The 16249-nt window shown below is 53.5% G+C and overlaps 1 protein-coding gene across 1 annotated transcript; it reads right to left on the bottom strand.

The window, feature by feature from the left end:
* Nucleotides 1–95: 95 nt before the first annotated feature.
* Nucleotides 96–13079, bottom strand: RCC_10742 (probable dynein heavy chain, cytosolic; the record flags this gene model as incomplete). The annotated part of the gene is made up of 1 exon (XM_023775969.1): nucleotides 96–13079. One exon carries the CDS (start codon nucleotides 13077–13079, stop codon nucleotides 96–98), a length of 12984 nt encoding a protein of 4327 aa, XP_023631737.1.
* Between the last annotated feature and the right edge of the window lie 3170 nt (nucleotides 13080–16249).

Below are 16249 nucleotides of genomic sequence, written 5' to 3'. Positions count from 1 at the left end.
TAAAAGAGCACGCAAACTCCAGTGCAATGCGTCAACGGCCTTCTAACCTCCCAATGCACCAACAAATGAAACACTCCTTGCAGCGTAACAGTCCACTACCCCTCCACTGCCTCTGCCATTACATGCTCACCCTCATCGAGCACACCCATGACAGTCTTCAAATTCTTCAACATCTCCTCCGCGTGAGCAACAAGTAGGAGCTTCTCGGCGTTGGCCGGCAGTCCCAGATATGTGGGTGGTTCACGCTCTGGCAATTCCTTCACCCACTGCAAGAAGACAGATTTGGCGGTACCGCCAGGTAGAGGTGCTCCGACAGAGGAATCCTCGGCCACCTCTCCAATGAGATTGAAGCCCTCCTCAAACGCGTCAGCAGTGAGAGTCTTGTTCACGAGAGTCTTGAGCTGCTCCATGTCGTCGGTGTTGTCGATCTTGCCAGCGTACATCTCTGAAATCAACGCTCGGAGCATTTCCCAAGGTATGCTCTTCGGTGCGATGTTGGAGCGTCCACGTGCAACGGTGTCAGTCCACCACTGAATGATGAACGCCGAGCAATCGAAGTCTGCGTCGTTGAACTCCCAGAAGCCTTTCCACCCCAGACGAGGCGCGTAGCGTAAGCGTTCCTGAACGACAGCGTGCAGGAAGGACAGCAAGAAGTGTACACGTGCCTTCTCAACCGGTTGATGAACTGCCTTGTCGGGCAAGGATGTGAGGGAATCCCTCATGTTGGCCCGAATGCCGGCCGGCTGCTCATACATGAGCACCCGCGATGCCCGCAGCAAGCTCGATGGAATCTTCGGGCTGGTCTCCATTGACAAGAACAGGCGAAAGTCCTTGTGTGGCTTGAGGGAGTCGATTCGCTTGACGAGATTCTGTAGCCACTCAGTCGCGAGATGGACGTTCTTGATCAAAACCCATGAACCGTTGGCTGCGGCGCCGGCTAGGGCGACATCTGCACTTGACAAGCTCTCGTTCGAGCCCATCGCCACGCTGGTCGAGGTGGCTCCTACACGCTCAACGAGTTGGTCAACCTTGTAGCTGGCATCAAAGCCGGGGCTCGAGCAAAGAGCAATTGGAGAGCTTGCAGCAGTGTCGCTCGCAATGCGACCGAGATCTTCTGCGACGTCAAGGAATGATTGTCCGAACACCGCAGTGATGAAACGCTCTGTAGCCGGTACCAGACGATCGATTCGGAAAAGCTTGACGAGAAGTAGTTCCTTGAGCGCCTTGTCGTTTTCGTTACCGCCCATTTGAGCGACAGCAGGGATGCACAGCTCGGCTGCTTCGGTGGTGAAGAACGTCTCCCACTCAGGCGAGTCGGTGTTCGATACCAAGTCCTTGATGCCGTTGATGCGCGATGCCATGGCCACAGCCTGCTCCTTCTGCCCCGGAGTGGAGCTGACATCACCGCCAGATACCTTGTCATCTAGGAGTGTATCAAGGAAGCTCTTGTCCATCGGAAACGGTGCCGATTGTGCAAGAAGAACAGCAAACGTGAGCCTGTCCTTCTGCAGTAGCGAAGCAGACGTTTCATTGTAGGTCTTGCCAAATAGCGATCGCACAATCGATTCGCTGCGCTTCTTGGGATCGGTCTCTCCAGACTCTCGCGCGGTGCGAAGCACGTACTCAAAAATGTTGACAAAGTACTGCAGAGAGAATTGGTAGAAGTTGTGCACGTGGTACAGTTGCTCCAGCACCGCAAAAATAGCTGAGCATGAGCGGGCGATGATCTCGTACGTGTTCATGATGGTGTTGACCTCGTTCATGACACCCTCCGTTTCGGATGCTTTTGCTGTGATCTCTGCAGCTTCGTTCTTCAACGTCTCGAGCGTCTGGATAACATTCTCGTCGTCGAGGATGTTCCCGCGAGACTCGTTGAGCGCTTGTAGCAGCATGCGCTCCAAGCGACGCAGACGCTGAGTAAATTCACCCTGCATCTTGACAAGGTTGGAGCGACGCTCGTCGACGTCTGGACGCTCTGATTTGAGCACATCGTTGAGCGTCTGAGTTTTTAGACTGCTCTGGGTGACGGTAAAGTTGACAAATGTGGTTCTGCTGCAAACGTCTGGCGCGAATGGCGCCGAGGGATCCTTAGTCGACAAGTAGAGTTTGAAAGCGGGAGAGAAATCGATCTCTTGCCTGCCAAGCTGAATCAAAACACGCCCACCAGTTCGCTGGTACTCCTTGTTGAGGACGTGGTTCAAGATCGGATCGATGTGCTCAGCGTCCTGAATGAGAATGGGGTTGCCGAATCGAAGAGCACTCTCCAATTGCTTGACGAAAGAGCTGTCCAGAAAGCTGGTGACGGTAAGGCGGCGATCTTTGCTCTCATTCTGCAAGAAGTCCGTAACACGGCCGGATGGATCGATGATGAGCGGGTACCGGTTGAAACGCTTGAGCATGACTGCGTTCTCGGTACAGAGTTCGTCGACGGGGAGTGAATTCTCGTGCCACTGTTGCCTCTCATCTGCAGTAGACAGATACTCCGAGAGCGCATTCTGCGACTTGTAGGCAATGCCGGAAGAAGACAGCTGAAGTGACCAGTCTTCCAACATGGCACGGCGGTATTGTTGATCGTACAGGCCAGCGTATGCCAGGAACCCAGAGGCGAGAAAGACGTCACCAATAATCGTCTCCATCTGCACCTGGAAAGTCTTACTCGTGTCCTCCCAGCGTCCGCGCTCAGATGACAGACTGTTCAACAGGCGCATGCTGCGGTCAACCTTTGATTGTACGCGAGTCATCTCGGCCTTGATTGCTTCAGTCTGGCTGATGAGAGACGCGTATTCAGCCTTGTAGGTTGCGATGCTCTCCTCCAGTTCGTTCAGAGTGTTCTCGATCGTCTTGGCCTCGGCTTTCGTTTGTAAAGCCTCCTCCTGGAGCTGGTCGACTTCGTCGCGCAGAGGTCCGACACGATCGAGAATCGCAGAATATTCGACTTGAGCTTGCACCCACTGCACAAGCGGACCACACGCTTTGCTTGCGCGCTGTACACGTTCAAAGGTGAAATCGTCCTTGGACAGGTACTCTGCAGTCATCTTGTTCCTCAACTGCGGAGTCATCTGTTTTTCGTTGTCGTAATTAACAATACTCRCGATAAAATCATCGCGACGCACAATGCTGACAATGGTCTTCCAGTCGATGGCTTTGTGGCCCAAGAGCGTACAGACGGATTCCAGTGCGAGCTTGACACCGGCGGGGGGATTCTGCATGGATCTGACTTCAGTCAGATGCTGTCGCTTGATGTTGCTGACACTGCGCTGGGCTTCCTCAACCGCAGGCTCGGCTTTGGCAAGGTCATTCAGAACAATCTCTCTTCGAGTGGCGACTTCTTTCTCTTGCTTCTCCAATGCGGACTGGACCTCGAGCGAAGTAGCACGACGCTGCTCGGCCTCGCGCTGATCTGCAACCATCCGCTGAAGCTTTTCACTCGCCTCTGCGTCCTTCTTCTCAAGCTCCGTCTTCTTCTCCGCCAAGCTCTTCTTCAACTCAGAAACCTTTTCTACGGTCTCGCGGAGCTTGTCAAGACCGACGTTGAGATGTCGCTGCTGCTCTTCAAGATCGTCTCGCTTTTCGTTGAAAAGCTTGACAAACTGAGCGACAAAGTCCAGGAATTGTCTCGGTGTCAAGAACGTTGTTTTACTTTGCTGGCGCTTCAGGCGATCGTTAAAAGTGCGAAGCGAATGGTGAACGTGGACCATGGCATTGACAACGGCGTCGCGGTGAGAGAGCGGCATTTCCAGCTGGTCAAATGCAATGGGCAAGCTGTCGGGCGCGTTGTAGTTGCCCTTGTCAATATCGATCGACTGAGTGAGCTCGAAGGCAACTTGGTAAAGAGCTTGATCAGACCAGTCGCCGAACCAATTAAGAACGCAACGGTTGAACAAAGCCGGACTAGTTGCTGCTTTGGAAGAGAGACCCTCTGTAGGCGGGTTCATGGTGAAGACAACGTGCAGGTTGCGGACGATTTGCTGTGTGAACCACTTGTAGAGCTCCTCCTGCGAGTCGAGCAGAAGACCCTGGCGCTGAGCTCCCTCTTTGCACGCAGTCATCAGCGTTGCATACTCATCGCCCTCAAAGAGACCTGGGACCTCGCCGTTGGCCAGCAGTGTGTTCATGCGTTCCAGGAATCCGGAGTCAAGGACGTTTGATTCGTCCATGATGAAGCAGATCTTCTCACCCTTGCAGCCACATCTGCGAAGGACAGTTCGTAGATCCTCGTCGAAATCTTCCGCGGAGTATTTGCCATGCACCTTGATCTGGAACACTGACAATCCATTCATCCAGGCCACGAATCGTGAGAGCGTGGTCTTGCCGCTTCCACTCACACCGATAAGAATCAAGTGACCCTGAGGCTGGCGGAACACCCGGTCTATGCGCAAGACGTGTTCAATCACATCGTTGAACAGAATGAGTGGAACATCGAGCTCTTCTTCGCAGAATGTGCGAAGTCTAGCCTTCACAAAGTCGCGCAATTGATCCCGCTCCACTGGCACGTAGTTCTTCGAGAGCCAGTTGGAGAACAAAATGGGACGCTGCAGGGCCATTTCTTGGTCAAGGTTGGGGAAGTGTTCAATCGCCACGCGGTTGACTGTCTCTTCGGTCCACTGGCGTTCTTCCTCATCAATGAGACGATCAGAGAACAGTCTCAGAGCTTCGTGAGCCCAAATGCGGACAAGTCCTTCGAGCGTTAGGGTTTCCAAAGGTCTAATGGCCTCGTAGATTGCTCGAACCCATCTGGTGAGTTCACGTGGGGAGTAGACATAGTGCGGCTGAATTTCTGGAGTGAATCGCTTCTGAGAATCCATGTACACCCGAATCATGGCCTGCGTCAAAGCTTCGGCGTATCCTCTGAGAGTCGGCACAATCTTGAGAATGGCATTGTTGAACGTGCCGTAAATCTGCTTCAATGAAAGCTCTCCAGGGTAGTCAACCATCACTAGCGGGGCGTGGCGCAGGAAACGCAAGCCCAGAGGAGTGCGACCGGCGTCGGTAGGAGGATTACAGGCTCCCACGAATTGTATTCGCTCAAGGCTGACCCAGCTTCTGTTCGTAGTGCGCCAGAAGCCACCATGCTCAACCAATTGCCTCAGGAACGAGATGACACGTTGAGTACCATATTTGTCTGGGGCGGGCAAGTTGATCTCATCGCAGAAGACCACAAGCCAGCGACCAATCTGTTTAGGCGCCATTGTAACTCCGCTCAGCGACTTCTTGTAGTCACAATATTGCTCGAGCGTCTTCACTAAGAGGTCTGGAGTCGTAGCGCTGGAGAAATTGAGGCCAACTACCTCCATGTTGGGCAGCTTGCGAAGGGCGCTGAAGAGCGTCATCGTCTTACCCGAACCAGGGGGACCGCAAAGCAAAAGCGGCTTGTGCTCCGCAAGGAACGAGTAGAGTACATCTTCATGCCTTACAGTGTCCAATGTCGGGATGACAAGGTCGGTCTGAGTTACCGAATGAGTGTTGACATCAATCGTCGGAACTTCATTCTGCCAAGACGACCAGCTTGCCTCTGGAAGGAGCACATCGTAGTCAATCAGTGATGACTGCTCGGTCAGAACGGGCATGTCCAGCGTAGCCAAGCCGACCAGATAATCGCCAAACACTTTACGATCCGCCAAGGGACAATCTCCAGTGAATGACCATACGGCGGCCAGTAGGACCTTCTTCGACAGATAGGCCTCAATCTGGTCGTCGTTCAACGGGAAGTCTGTGTGCTGGATGTTGTACTCCAAAACCGAACGACAGGCTTTGCGAAGGAGTGAGAACAGAGTGCCAATGGCCCTGATGGATGTGAACTCCATGATGTGGCGCATACTTGTACAGTGTTCCATGGACTTCTTCACGAAATTGTTTTCAGTCAGGCGTTGGTGGAGCACTTCTGCCATCAAGCCTTGTACGGCGAGCCTTGATTCCGTGGAGGTAGCAGTGCCGGTGTCCTCTTCCAGATCCTCAAAGTTGGCAGTTCTGAGTTGAGCCAGGTATCGCGAGAGCATGACATCAATATCAACAGTGTCGTCGCTAAACCAGACCATACCACAACGACTGACAGTGGCGAGCGTGGCATACTTGAGCGTCTCTACTTCGAACATGACTCGCACGTTTGACGGCAGACCGAGACGCTCACCATTGGGCAGCGTGAGCAGTTTGTTATCATCGAGCACACTGTTCAAATTCTCGACCCATTCGGGGTCAACGTCTCCGTCGAAAATAATCCAATGGCGCTTGCTGTCCTCACCACGCAGGTTGTCAACGACTTTGCGAAGGATGCTGGTGAAGAGACCATCGGTCCATTCTCGGGTTGTGCTGTCCAAGGTGCCGTAAAGACTCTCCTTTGACATCACCTTTGGATCGATGACGTGGCAGACACCCTCAATACCGTCGACCTTCTGCAGAGCTGCGAGCAGAGTCTGCCAGGCGGTTGATTTGCCAGTCCCAGAATTTCCGACCATCATGACACCATGATGCAGGCTTTGAATCTGGTATAGCTGAAGGACTTTAGTCAACCAAGAGTCTGTCGCGACCAGCTTGCGCTCCTCGACGACTTCCTCGAGAGCAGCGCGAAGTTTCTCCAGGGATGCTGGCAGATATTGCACGCCCGGGAAAGCTTCCGCCTCAACTTGCGCCATCAATTCTGCATCTTCGCGCACAAGTTTTGGCGCGATAGTCTCACGAATGCTCTGGACGATGATTTGTGGTTCGACAACAGAGTCAGCGCCGACAGCTGCCTTGGCACCACCAACCGCAATCCGCGCTCGCTTCAGCCCGCCCGAGCTGACCAGCACGCTCTTGAGTGCACGCAAACCGAAGTCGTAATGAGGCTGCTTCGACAAAGTAGCAGCACACTGATCGAAGAACGGGACGGTTTGCCGCGACAAGGTCTTCGCCTCTGAGAAACCTTGAGAGAACAACATGACCTCAGCAATGATCTCCTTGTCTGGCTTAGACATTGCCACGCTGCGAAACAGCTTCTTCAAATTGTCCGGCAGGTTGGAACGACCAGCATAGCCAGGGTTCATGGTGATGAACATGCCAGTCAGCGGATGCACCTTCAGCTGGCGACCAACCAGATCAATCTGTGCACTGGGGTCGATGGCACGTTTGCGGAGACCGACTTGAATGTTCTGGATCTGCTGCGAAACAGCCGAAAGAATACGCTCCTCGAGTCTGTTGAATTCATCGAAACAACCCCAAGCACCGACCTGTGAGATACCGAGAAAGATGCGCCCCATGGCCTGGAAGTCAAAGGTGTCGTCACAGTTGAAGACCAAGGTAAATCGACCAAGTTGCACGCCCAAAGCTTTGACAGATTCGGTTTTACCAGTTCCTGCAGGACCGTACGGAGAGCCACCCAAGCGCTGGCAAAGCGCTTGACTGAGGGTGAGGAAACATCGGTCGGTGAGGGGAGTGCGAACAAGTCGCTCGGGCACACCCAGATATTCGAAGCCGTATGCGAGCGTCGCATTTGCGACCCGGACCTGCATTCTGTCCAGTGGAGCTGCGCTCGGGTCGAAGTCGTAACGCATTTGCAGCAGCCATAGGTAGTGCCCTGGCGAATCTGCGCCGCCTTGGAGTAGCTTCTCGATGGTATCGCGCTGGTGGACAAACTCGGTGATGAGATGCTCGCACTTCTTGCGGTAAATTGGCTCCAGCTCTCGAAGCACGGAAGAGGCGAGGAATTTCAGCTTGTTGACCTGAGTTTCGAAAAGCTTCTGTAACGCACCGCCTCCCTGCTGAAGTGCGGCGCCCACCCGCGAGGTCCAGAATGCTTGCGTGGCTAGAATGGCAATCTGTGCTGGGTACTTCTCAATATAGGCCTCAAAGGCGCTTTGATCATCTTCTTCCATAGTCTCGTACTCTGCAACTGCATCAACCAACAGCTCCGACAGAGTCTCTCGCATGCCATTCTCCAAGGCGCGAAGCCAATCGTTGATCTTTGGAGTTTCAATCAGTGAGATGGGCGTGCGAAGCATGATCTCCTCGCCCTCCCTCGAGGTCAGACCATTGATGATCGAATTGTCGTCGAGCACGAGCCCGGAGACACCGGCGAACATTTTGCGCAGGTGCTTGGCAATTCGGAGCGTGTCATTGCTATTGCCAATAATTTCAAGCAGGTCCTCATCACCGACGAAGTAGAATCGGGGGAATGCTACACGCTCCTTTTCAAGATATTCTCCGAGCGCTTTCTGGATCTTGTTGAGCAAATCAGCCAGTCGCTCAAGTGAGCGTTGCACGTCGGGAATGGTAAGGACTTCCAGAACGAGCGGCGATCTGTAGACCTTCTTCAGCACGTTCATGAACTCGCTGTTGATGTTGGCAAACCGCGAGGACTCAACAGGAAGCAGGTGCTTGATATCAGCATTCCCAGTGAAGACACCCTCTAGGTATACCCATTGTCGCTGCACATCAATCCAAACATCAAATAGAACGTGAATGCGGTTGAGTTTGTCCTCCCACGATGATGCTTCCTCTTCGAATTCTTTGTAGTAAGGCGAATGCCTCATAGCCTGTAGCGAATTCAAGTGGTCGCTGCACTTCTGGAAAAGGTCGTCCCAGCCTCGGATCAAGCGGCACTTCTGCTGATAGTTGACCAGGTCCAGGGAATAGCTCTGCCAATGTTCACGGACCGTCCGCACGAATTCCTCAAGCGCCATTTCTCCTTGAGCCTGGGCGATGACATCGCGAATGACATTCTCGCTAGGCCCAAGTTGCAGATCCCAGACATCCCCGAGAGTCATGGAGAGCGCAGAGTAACGCTTGGATGGCTGGAGACTCTTGAAAATTCTCACCCAATGCCGCTCTCGCACGGCGTCCGACCGCATCTCCGTAAGAAGTGGGTTGACTTTGAGCAGCTGGCGGAGAACGGACTGTAGATGCTCAAATGCAGCATATGATCGCATACGACTGGGCATCTCCTTGGTGGTCTTGATGAGCGTATCGATTGATTGGCGAAGCTTGCGGGGCTGTACGCTGTTCCATGACTGCTCCTTGAGGTCGCTGAGTTGCTCCCAGACCACGGTGAGGTTGGCCCAGACAGACTTATAATCCTGCACTTCTGTCAAGAGGTCTACAAGCATGTTGTCAGGGCTTGCCGGAAGCTCAAGCGCTTCCTTGGCTTTGGACACCATCTCCGCTTGCTCTTGAAGTTGAGTGAGTTCGGTGTCGAAGCCCTCCAGAACGGAGACAGCGTCGGCCGGGGGAATAGACCCTGACTCAGGTCGCTCTTCCCTCCAACGATCCGACATCTCTACGATACGACGAGAGACAACGCCATCCTCGGCAGTGATCTTGGTGCGGAGGCCCTCAGTGTGGTCTGCAATCTGTCTACTCTTCTTGTCCAATACTTCGACCAAAGCCGCCCATTCGTGATCGACTTGTTCAACGTAAAGCCAATCCTTTGGATATTGGAATCTCAGACGCGAGAGAGTTTGCTGTCCCTGCCGGAAAGTGTCCATTTCGGGCTCCCATATTCTTATTTGCCGCTTGCATGTCTGTACCACAGTGATGAAGGAGACTGCCTGTGACGTGGACGACGCCTGCATTGACTGGCCTTCGAGATCCTTTCTCGCGCGCTGCAGTTCGGTGTACACATCCACAAGTCGAGTGGCGAACATGGCTGAGAAGTGAGCCAGGAGATCGTGTTGCCATTGGTCGTACTTGGAGTTGACCTTCGCCTGCACTTGTTCGTAGTTGATGACGAGGTGGCCGAACGAGCGACGCATACCAGATGTGTCGAAAGTCTCCCGCTTTTGACGAATCTCCAGGATGAGCTGCAGCCACAAGTCCAGCTCTTCGCCAAGATCGTCCTGGATCTGCTGCATTTGCAGATCCCAGAGCGATTGGAACTGCAACCACTCGTCGACGTACTCTCGTGCAACATCCAACTTTGCCTCAATGCGCTCGTAGAGTTCCGTGAGCGTGTCCATGCACATGATTGGAAGCTCAGAATAGGTGGTCGTCGAGTTGATTGCGCCGATTGTCAGCGCGTTCTCAAAACGAGAAGCCTGGAGCCGTGGGAGGCTGCACACTGTCCCAAGCCAGGTGTGGAGATTGTCGAGCCAACCAGCTTTGGCATCCTCAAGCGGTGGGTCAAGCTGGATGACCTGGCTTTGCATGACAATGTCATGCGCAAAGATACCAATATTGGGAGAGCCGGCCTCCTTGGACGAACTCTGCTCCGCCCCATACCCGTGCTCAAAGTCCTCGGTCCAATCTTTGAGCGCCTGCTGCATCCGAGCGTGTAGCAATTCAACGACCTTGTTGTTGGTCTGCTTGACCCAGTATGGGATGTTTGTGTAAGCCTCGAGGTTGAGCTGATCGATTGCTCGCTGTAGCGTCTCAAGGTGGCCACGAAACGCGTCAGGTGTGAATGTGCAACTCTGAAGCTCACGGAGAGCGCCATCCACTGTGGACTGTATAGTGACAAGGGTGGTAGTCTTGTTCTGAAGGGTTGCGATTGAGTTGCCCAGGTTCCGAACGAATTGGACATGCAACTTGTCGTCGCWCGAGCTACCATCGCCGACTTGACGCGCGTGGACGTCGTAAGCAAGAACGAACGTCTCCCACCGGATTGCGGCACCTTTGGCGATGAAGCCCTGCACGTCGTTTCGATATCCACTGAGCAACGAAGTGACCTCTGTCAAGTTCTCAATCGAGCGACTGGTCTGCGCATATGTGTTGAGGCTMTCCATTAAGCTGACCGCGAATGGGTACACTCTTCGCGCCTCCTTTGAGACATTGGTGATTGCATGCGGTACGTTAAATTGCAGCCATAGGAGGTTGCGCACTTCCTTGAAGAGAATGATGACTTGCGAATCGAAGTTTACTTGGATTTCAAGCACATTCCCGCGAGCCCGATTTTGCGTGATGGCGAACAGGCGGCCTGCAATCGACAGGTGACGTCTATCAATGTCTCGGAGCCAGTCGTCGAAGATTGGCTTGGTGTCGAGCTTCTTTCGGAAGCCTTCTCCCAGACTGTAGAGCCGCGCGCCTTCAGTGTGATCTTTCCACTTGGATCCAAGAATGTTTTCAATCTTGCTGAGGTAGCTATTCAACTGCCTCTCAATCTGCCGAGCGCGGATGACAGCACCCGAAATGGGTGGCAAATCATGCAATTGTGCCATTCCATGGGCTTCGGATTGGCCATACTGATGCGTGAAGCGCTGCTGGAGGCTGTCAATGTCCTCTCGTACGTTGTTCATGAGCTGCACCTGATATTCTGCAATGGCGCCCTTGATCTTCGGCCGTACGAAAAGCGCGTTAAACTTGGAGAAAACGCGGAACATCTCGTTGGCAGACTTGGCTACAGCGAGCCGATCGCGCAAACGGGCAATGATCGAGTTCTCCACACGGGCAGTGCGCTCATTGTACGCAGCTTCAGCTTGCATCCATACCCGCTCGCCTTCTTCTGAAATGTCAAGCACGTCGACATCCTTGACTACGAGGTAGGCCTGGTCAATCTCTTCCGCAGCATCGACATCGCCCATCTCCTCGACAATCACTGGAGCTGTAGCGACGTCTGTAAGATCGAGAGACTCATCTTCGGGTCCGAGAACATTTGCAATGGTCTTCTGCAGTTGGTCGTGGTCGGTGCGAAACTTGTGAATGTAACTGAGGCGGTCCTGGGTCTTATCATGTCGCCTGTTGATTTTGATCGGAATGAACTTGTCGTTCCTCCTCCGGGTGACGTCTCGAGCAACATTTGTAAACTCCTTCACATTGGCATCCCAGAACATCCACACTTGCCCGACCTGGTTAATAACCTTTTCGAACTCGTCGAAATTCAGATGCATGAGTGATCGGCCATGCAAAAGATAGTGCAGACGAGTGTCTACCAATGCTGAGATGCCCTCAACTAGTGGCAGTGCTCTACGCACTGGGTAGGTGGTAATGCGCATCTTCTTGTTGATGTGGTTGAAGATGTCGTCCAAAGCCTCGCGCAGCTTTTCCACTGACGTTGCTGATAGGAGCTCCTCGACCGGAAAGCCATGAAATAGCAAATTGTATCGCTGTACAACGTCCTTGGTCTCCTTCAGACCTGTGTCGGACGAGAAACTCGCCGTGATACCATGTCTCTTCGCCTTCTCCAAGATCCTCATTGTCAGAAGCACGCCACCACTGCTGAGCTGTGCCTCTATTCCTTCTATTGCGCTCTCCATGGCAAGCCAGAAATTCTTCTCTTGGGATGGAGTACCAACTGCTCGGTCGTCCGTAATCCTCGTAAAGTCGCGAATCTGTTTGATCCAATCATTGGCCATGCTCTGTAGTCGATTGAGCATCGTGCTGTCTGTGACGACATTCTCGGGGATCTGGTTTGCGGCGGCCTGCCAGTCGCCGTTGGCATCTCTCAACTGTGCCTGAACCGCCTCGTGGATCTGCAGACGAGGCGCCTCCACTTCAATATTCTGTTGGAGATTTTGCAATGTGATTTCCAAGTCTGCCAGCTTCTTCCTTGCACCAGAGACTCCTGCCCGGGCCTCTCCATCGGAACGTCGACTGTCTCCTACCGAAGCTGCTCCTCTTGCTGCAGCTTCAAAAAATGGGGTGAGAGCACCGCGCACAAAGCCATGAAGACTTTCGTATGGTGACACTGTAGATCCGGAATCGGCTGAACCAGGTACACCRGCTAGCGACAGGTTCACGACAGAGACTTGTTTGCTAATGGGAACGTCTGGCAAGATCGAAGCTGGCCTCTTCAGGAAGGCCACGCATCCCACCGTCCTCGAGGAATACGAGACTTCCGAGCTGATGGTGTATGTGTCTTGTTCTTCCGCTGAGTCTCCGTTGGCTGTCCCATTCGGCTGAGACGCAGGGGCAGGCGACTGCTTGAGGACGTAGAGGCCCGTTTGCCCCTCAATCGCAAATCGCACACACCTCGACAGCGTATCATCCAGCGCTGACGGATGTAACAAGCTGCCCGGACCTTTCAGCTCGTCCTCGGTCGCTCCCAACGTGACCTCCAGCACACTTGACAAATATCTGATGATTGTCTGCGGGTCGACCACAGACGGAGCGGGCGCCGTTGAGGTGCCATTTRTCGCTACGCCATTGACCCCAGTGACCGCCACAGGGTCCTCCATAGTGTATGATTACTGCCTCTCAGGTAGTACGACCATAGGCATCGTGGGCCGGGAGGTCGAAGTCGTCGCCGTGTGTATGTTTCGCTCTAGGGGTGAAGTGAAAGTGAGCTGATTGTAGCGGGTAGCGGATGGTCGACGGTCCACTTCGATGCAGTCCTGGAATGGGGCCGCGGTAGAAGGAATGAGTGTGGTGTTGACGATGGGCGGCCGTGACAAAAAAGGGTAAACGTCTTGAGTATGGAGGCTTGACAACTTTGGACACGCGAAGCTTGGATGGTTCGCGCGTAGGTAGTCTTAGAGATTCAGACATCTATCTTAGATTGTTTCCCGCAAAGCGCAATGATTGGTGGTCCCGTGTAGGTACGCGTGGATCTGGTTCGGCTCCTTCCGAACCCCGTTACAAAGGGTCCCGGAACGTCGCGTCACTTCACTTCCAAGTTTGTTTCCACAGGAGATGTCGGTATCATGAGAGGCGCTTGAAGACAAGACTACTCATAGGACACGTCTAGTCTGATTTCACACCCTCCATCTTGATGAAGCGTACGCGTCACTTGGGCGTCGCCCGAGCGCCTCTAAAGCAGTGAAAATCATGGCCAACCTACGGTATCTGAGAGGTACAAGTCAAAGAGACTCGCGTCCGAGCTGCGCGTCGTGTACGTTAATTGTCTGTTCAGGTGAGGGAGTGAATTTGCGGTTCGTATCGTAGATCAAGCCGCATATAGTGTCTGAGATTTCCATTCTTTGCCCACAGAGTTCTCTTGGGCCCCTGGCGCTCGTGCGTTAGCAGTGATTTAACCCTCGCGAATATGTTGCGATATTGGGCATTGAAAATTCAAGAAAGACTTCCGATGCAGGAGAGGCTGCACCTACGACGACTGGCATGCCCCATTCTTCAACCATTCCTCTCGAATGACGTTCTGGCCTAGCAAACACATCACACAGGTTGTTGTCCAGCATTCAACGAGCCTAACTGAAGATTGCCAGCTTTCACCATGGGAAATGGTAGATTCTGCTCGCAAATAGCCAGCTACGATCATGGAAGCGACACTTCTCATGACGATTCAGATGCATTCGAACGGCATTGCTTTGCGCAATCCGTTGCTTACGAGGTGTCCCTCACATATGCATTTCAATCACAAGAAACGGAAGCTTTGACAAGGCATGCGCCGGCGGTCCGCTTCCCTTGCCACTTATCTACATCTAGCTCAGACATGATAACAACTTTTCTCATCGAATTGCGTCTCTTATTCAAACTTCCAAAGACTCTGGACCCTTTGCTCTTCAGAGGCCAGCAAAAGAACTATGCGGAATGCAGAGGTTCCCGTGCCCGAAACGATTCGTGATGTTGAAGAGGCTAGGGATGGAGATGGGTCGGTTCGGTTCGGTCCCATGCAGTTGACGTGACCATCGGTTCACAGCATCAACGTCAAATTTCACCACCCTCACGAGCATCGCAAAACCAAAAACGAGGCCGGCGTATCGCTGAGAGGCGTTGTCAAAAGGATCGAGGATCGAACAAAGGAGCTTCCACCAAGCTACCGAGCGCGTTTTGGTAACGCGCCGCCTGTTTCCGATTTTGGGAAGCAATGTTTCGATGAGAAGGGGGTTGCGGCTAGGATAGAGGCGGGAAAGCACATGGTAGATTGCAAGGCTTCGCAGAAAATCGCGGGATGGTCCATCCAACAACGCATGCAAACCACGGCTTTGGTGGGAAATGATTCAACTTGTAGAGGGGAACTGAATCAAGGAAGCGACCGTGAGGTAGAGTTATTCACCTACCAGGAGGAACCTCTCATTCCATCGAACATCGGTGGACATGATAGGGGGCCAATAGACCATTGAGATGATCGAAGGTCCTGGCTCATTCATATTTCACTTGACTATTCAAGTCGCTGTCGCCGGCCTGCAACTTCCAGATGTGCTGGGCGGGCGGCTCCTCTCCTAACTGTCGGTACGTGCTTGGGCTTGGACTCGAAACTGACCCCCATCACCTGCGGAGCCAGCCGGAGGTGCGCGCTTGGCTACTTTGGTCCTCGTCGCCCCCCGCTCCCCCACGCCGTGCTCATTACTTTGCGCGGGCTTGAGCACGCCTAAGGGCGGCGGAGTCATTCTCTTGGCGGCGGCATAAAACTTCGCACCAAGCTTCCAATTCGTCAATCTTTCCATCAYCTCGCCTCGTAAGTCTTCTTCTCCCCCACTTGTTCATAACATTTGCCACCGACTACCCTCACCTGCTCTAGGAATCCGCCGACCAACGATCCCCACCGACACCGATTCCGCCTCGACGAAACCTTCGACCCATGCCAACAACCCTCCGTCCACCACACACCTCGACATTCGACATTCGACACGAAAGGCCCACCGGGGTTGGACTTCCTACTCACATCCCCATTCCTTCACAGTGTAGAGCGGCATGCTGTGCAACGTGCAACGCCGACCGCGCAGCATGTCGCGAAAAGCCGACAAGCGGAGGACTCCACCCTTCAGGAGTATAAAACCGGGGAACCAGTTGGGAAACTGACCCCAAGTGTTCTACCACCCCCGAGGTGCGAATTTTAAACTGGATGGGACGAGCGGGTGCTGGGTGTCGAGACGGCCCTCAAAAGCTTTAAGACCTCGGTTTCTCTGGCTTTAATGCCTTAACGCTGCTGAGGCTCCATGCCGCAAGCTTGGATTAAGGCCTAGCGCCCCGGTAGCAGTGTCCCTGAACCGGCCACAGAGTCTGCCACCGAACCCCGTCTCTCACGGGCGGTAGTGAACTGGAATATGCTTGATGCCTGACAAGAGAAATGTGGTACGCGACCGACACGAGGTGGCATAGTGCAATGGGCCGGCGTGCAACCAAGGTTACCTCTGGTGAGAGGCCGAGCTGGGTGTGAGAGCACGTATGGGGCTATGGTTTAAATGCGAGTTCTGCGGGAAGCTTGGCAAGAGGAGGGCATCAGTCGATTATTTGCTTCGGCATCTGGTCGCTGGAGCCCACCCACATCATTGGAATAGAATGACCGTGACGATGTCGGAGGGAAGTGAAGTCAACGTCCACGTCGGGAAAGCGGACCACATGTCCGATCGCATCGTCCAACCCCGAAACTGGAGGGGTACACGTTGATCAGATTAAAAAGTCTCCCAAGCTCCTTACTTTACCTTCAGTTATCACCCAATATTCTCCC

The sequence above is a fragment of the Ramularia collo-cygni genome, assembly GCF_900074925.1.
Source record: "Ramularia collo-cygni strain URUG2 genome assembly, contig: RCC_scaffold24, whole genome shotgun sequence".
Lineage (NCBI taxonomy): Eukaryota > Fungi > Ascomycota > Dothideomycetes > Mycosphaerellales > Mycosphaerellaceae > Ramularia > Ramularia collo-cygni.
This window is presented reverse-complemented; position numbering and strand designations above follow the sequence as displayed.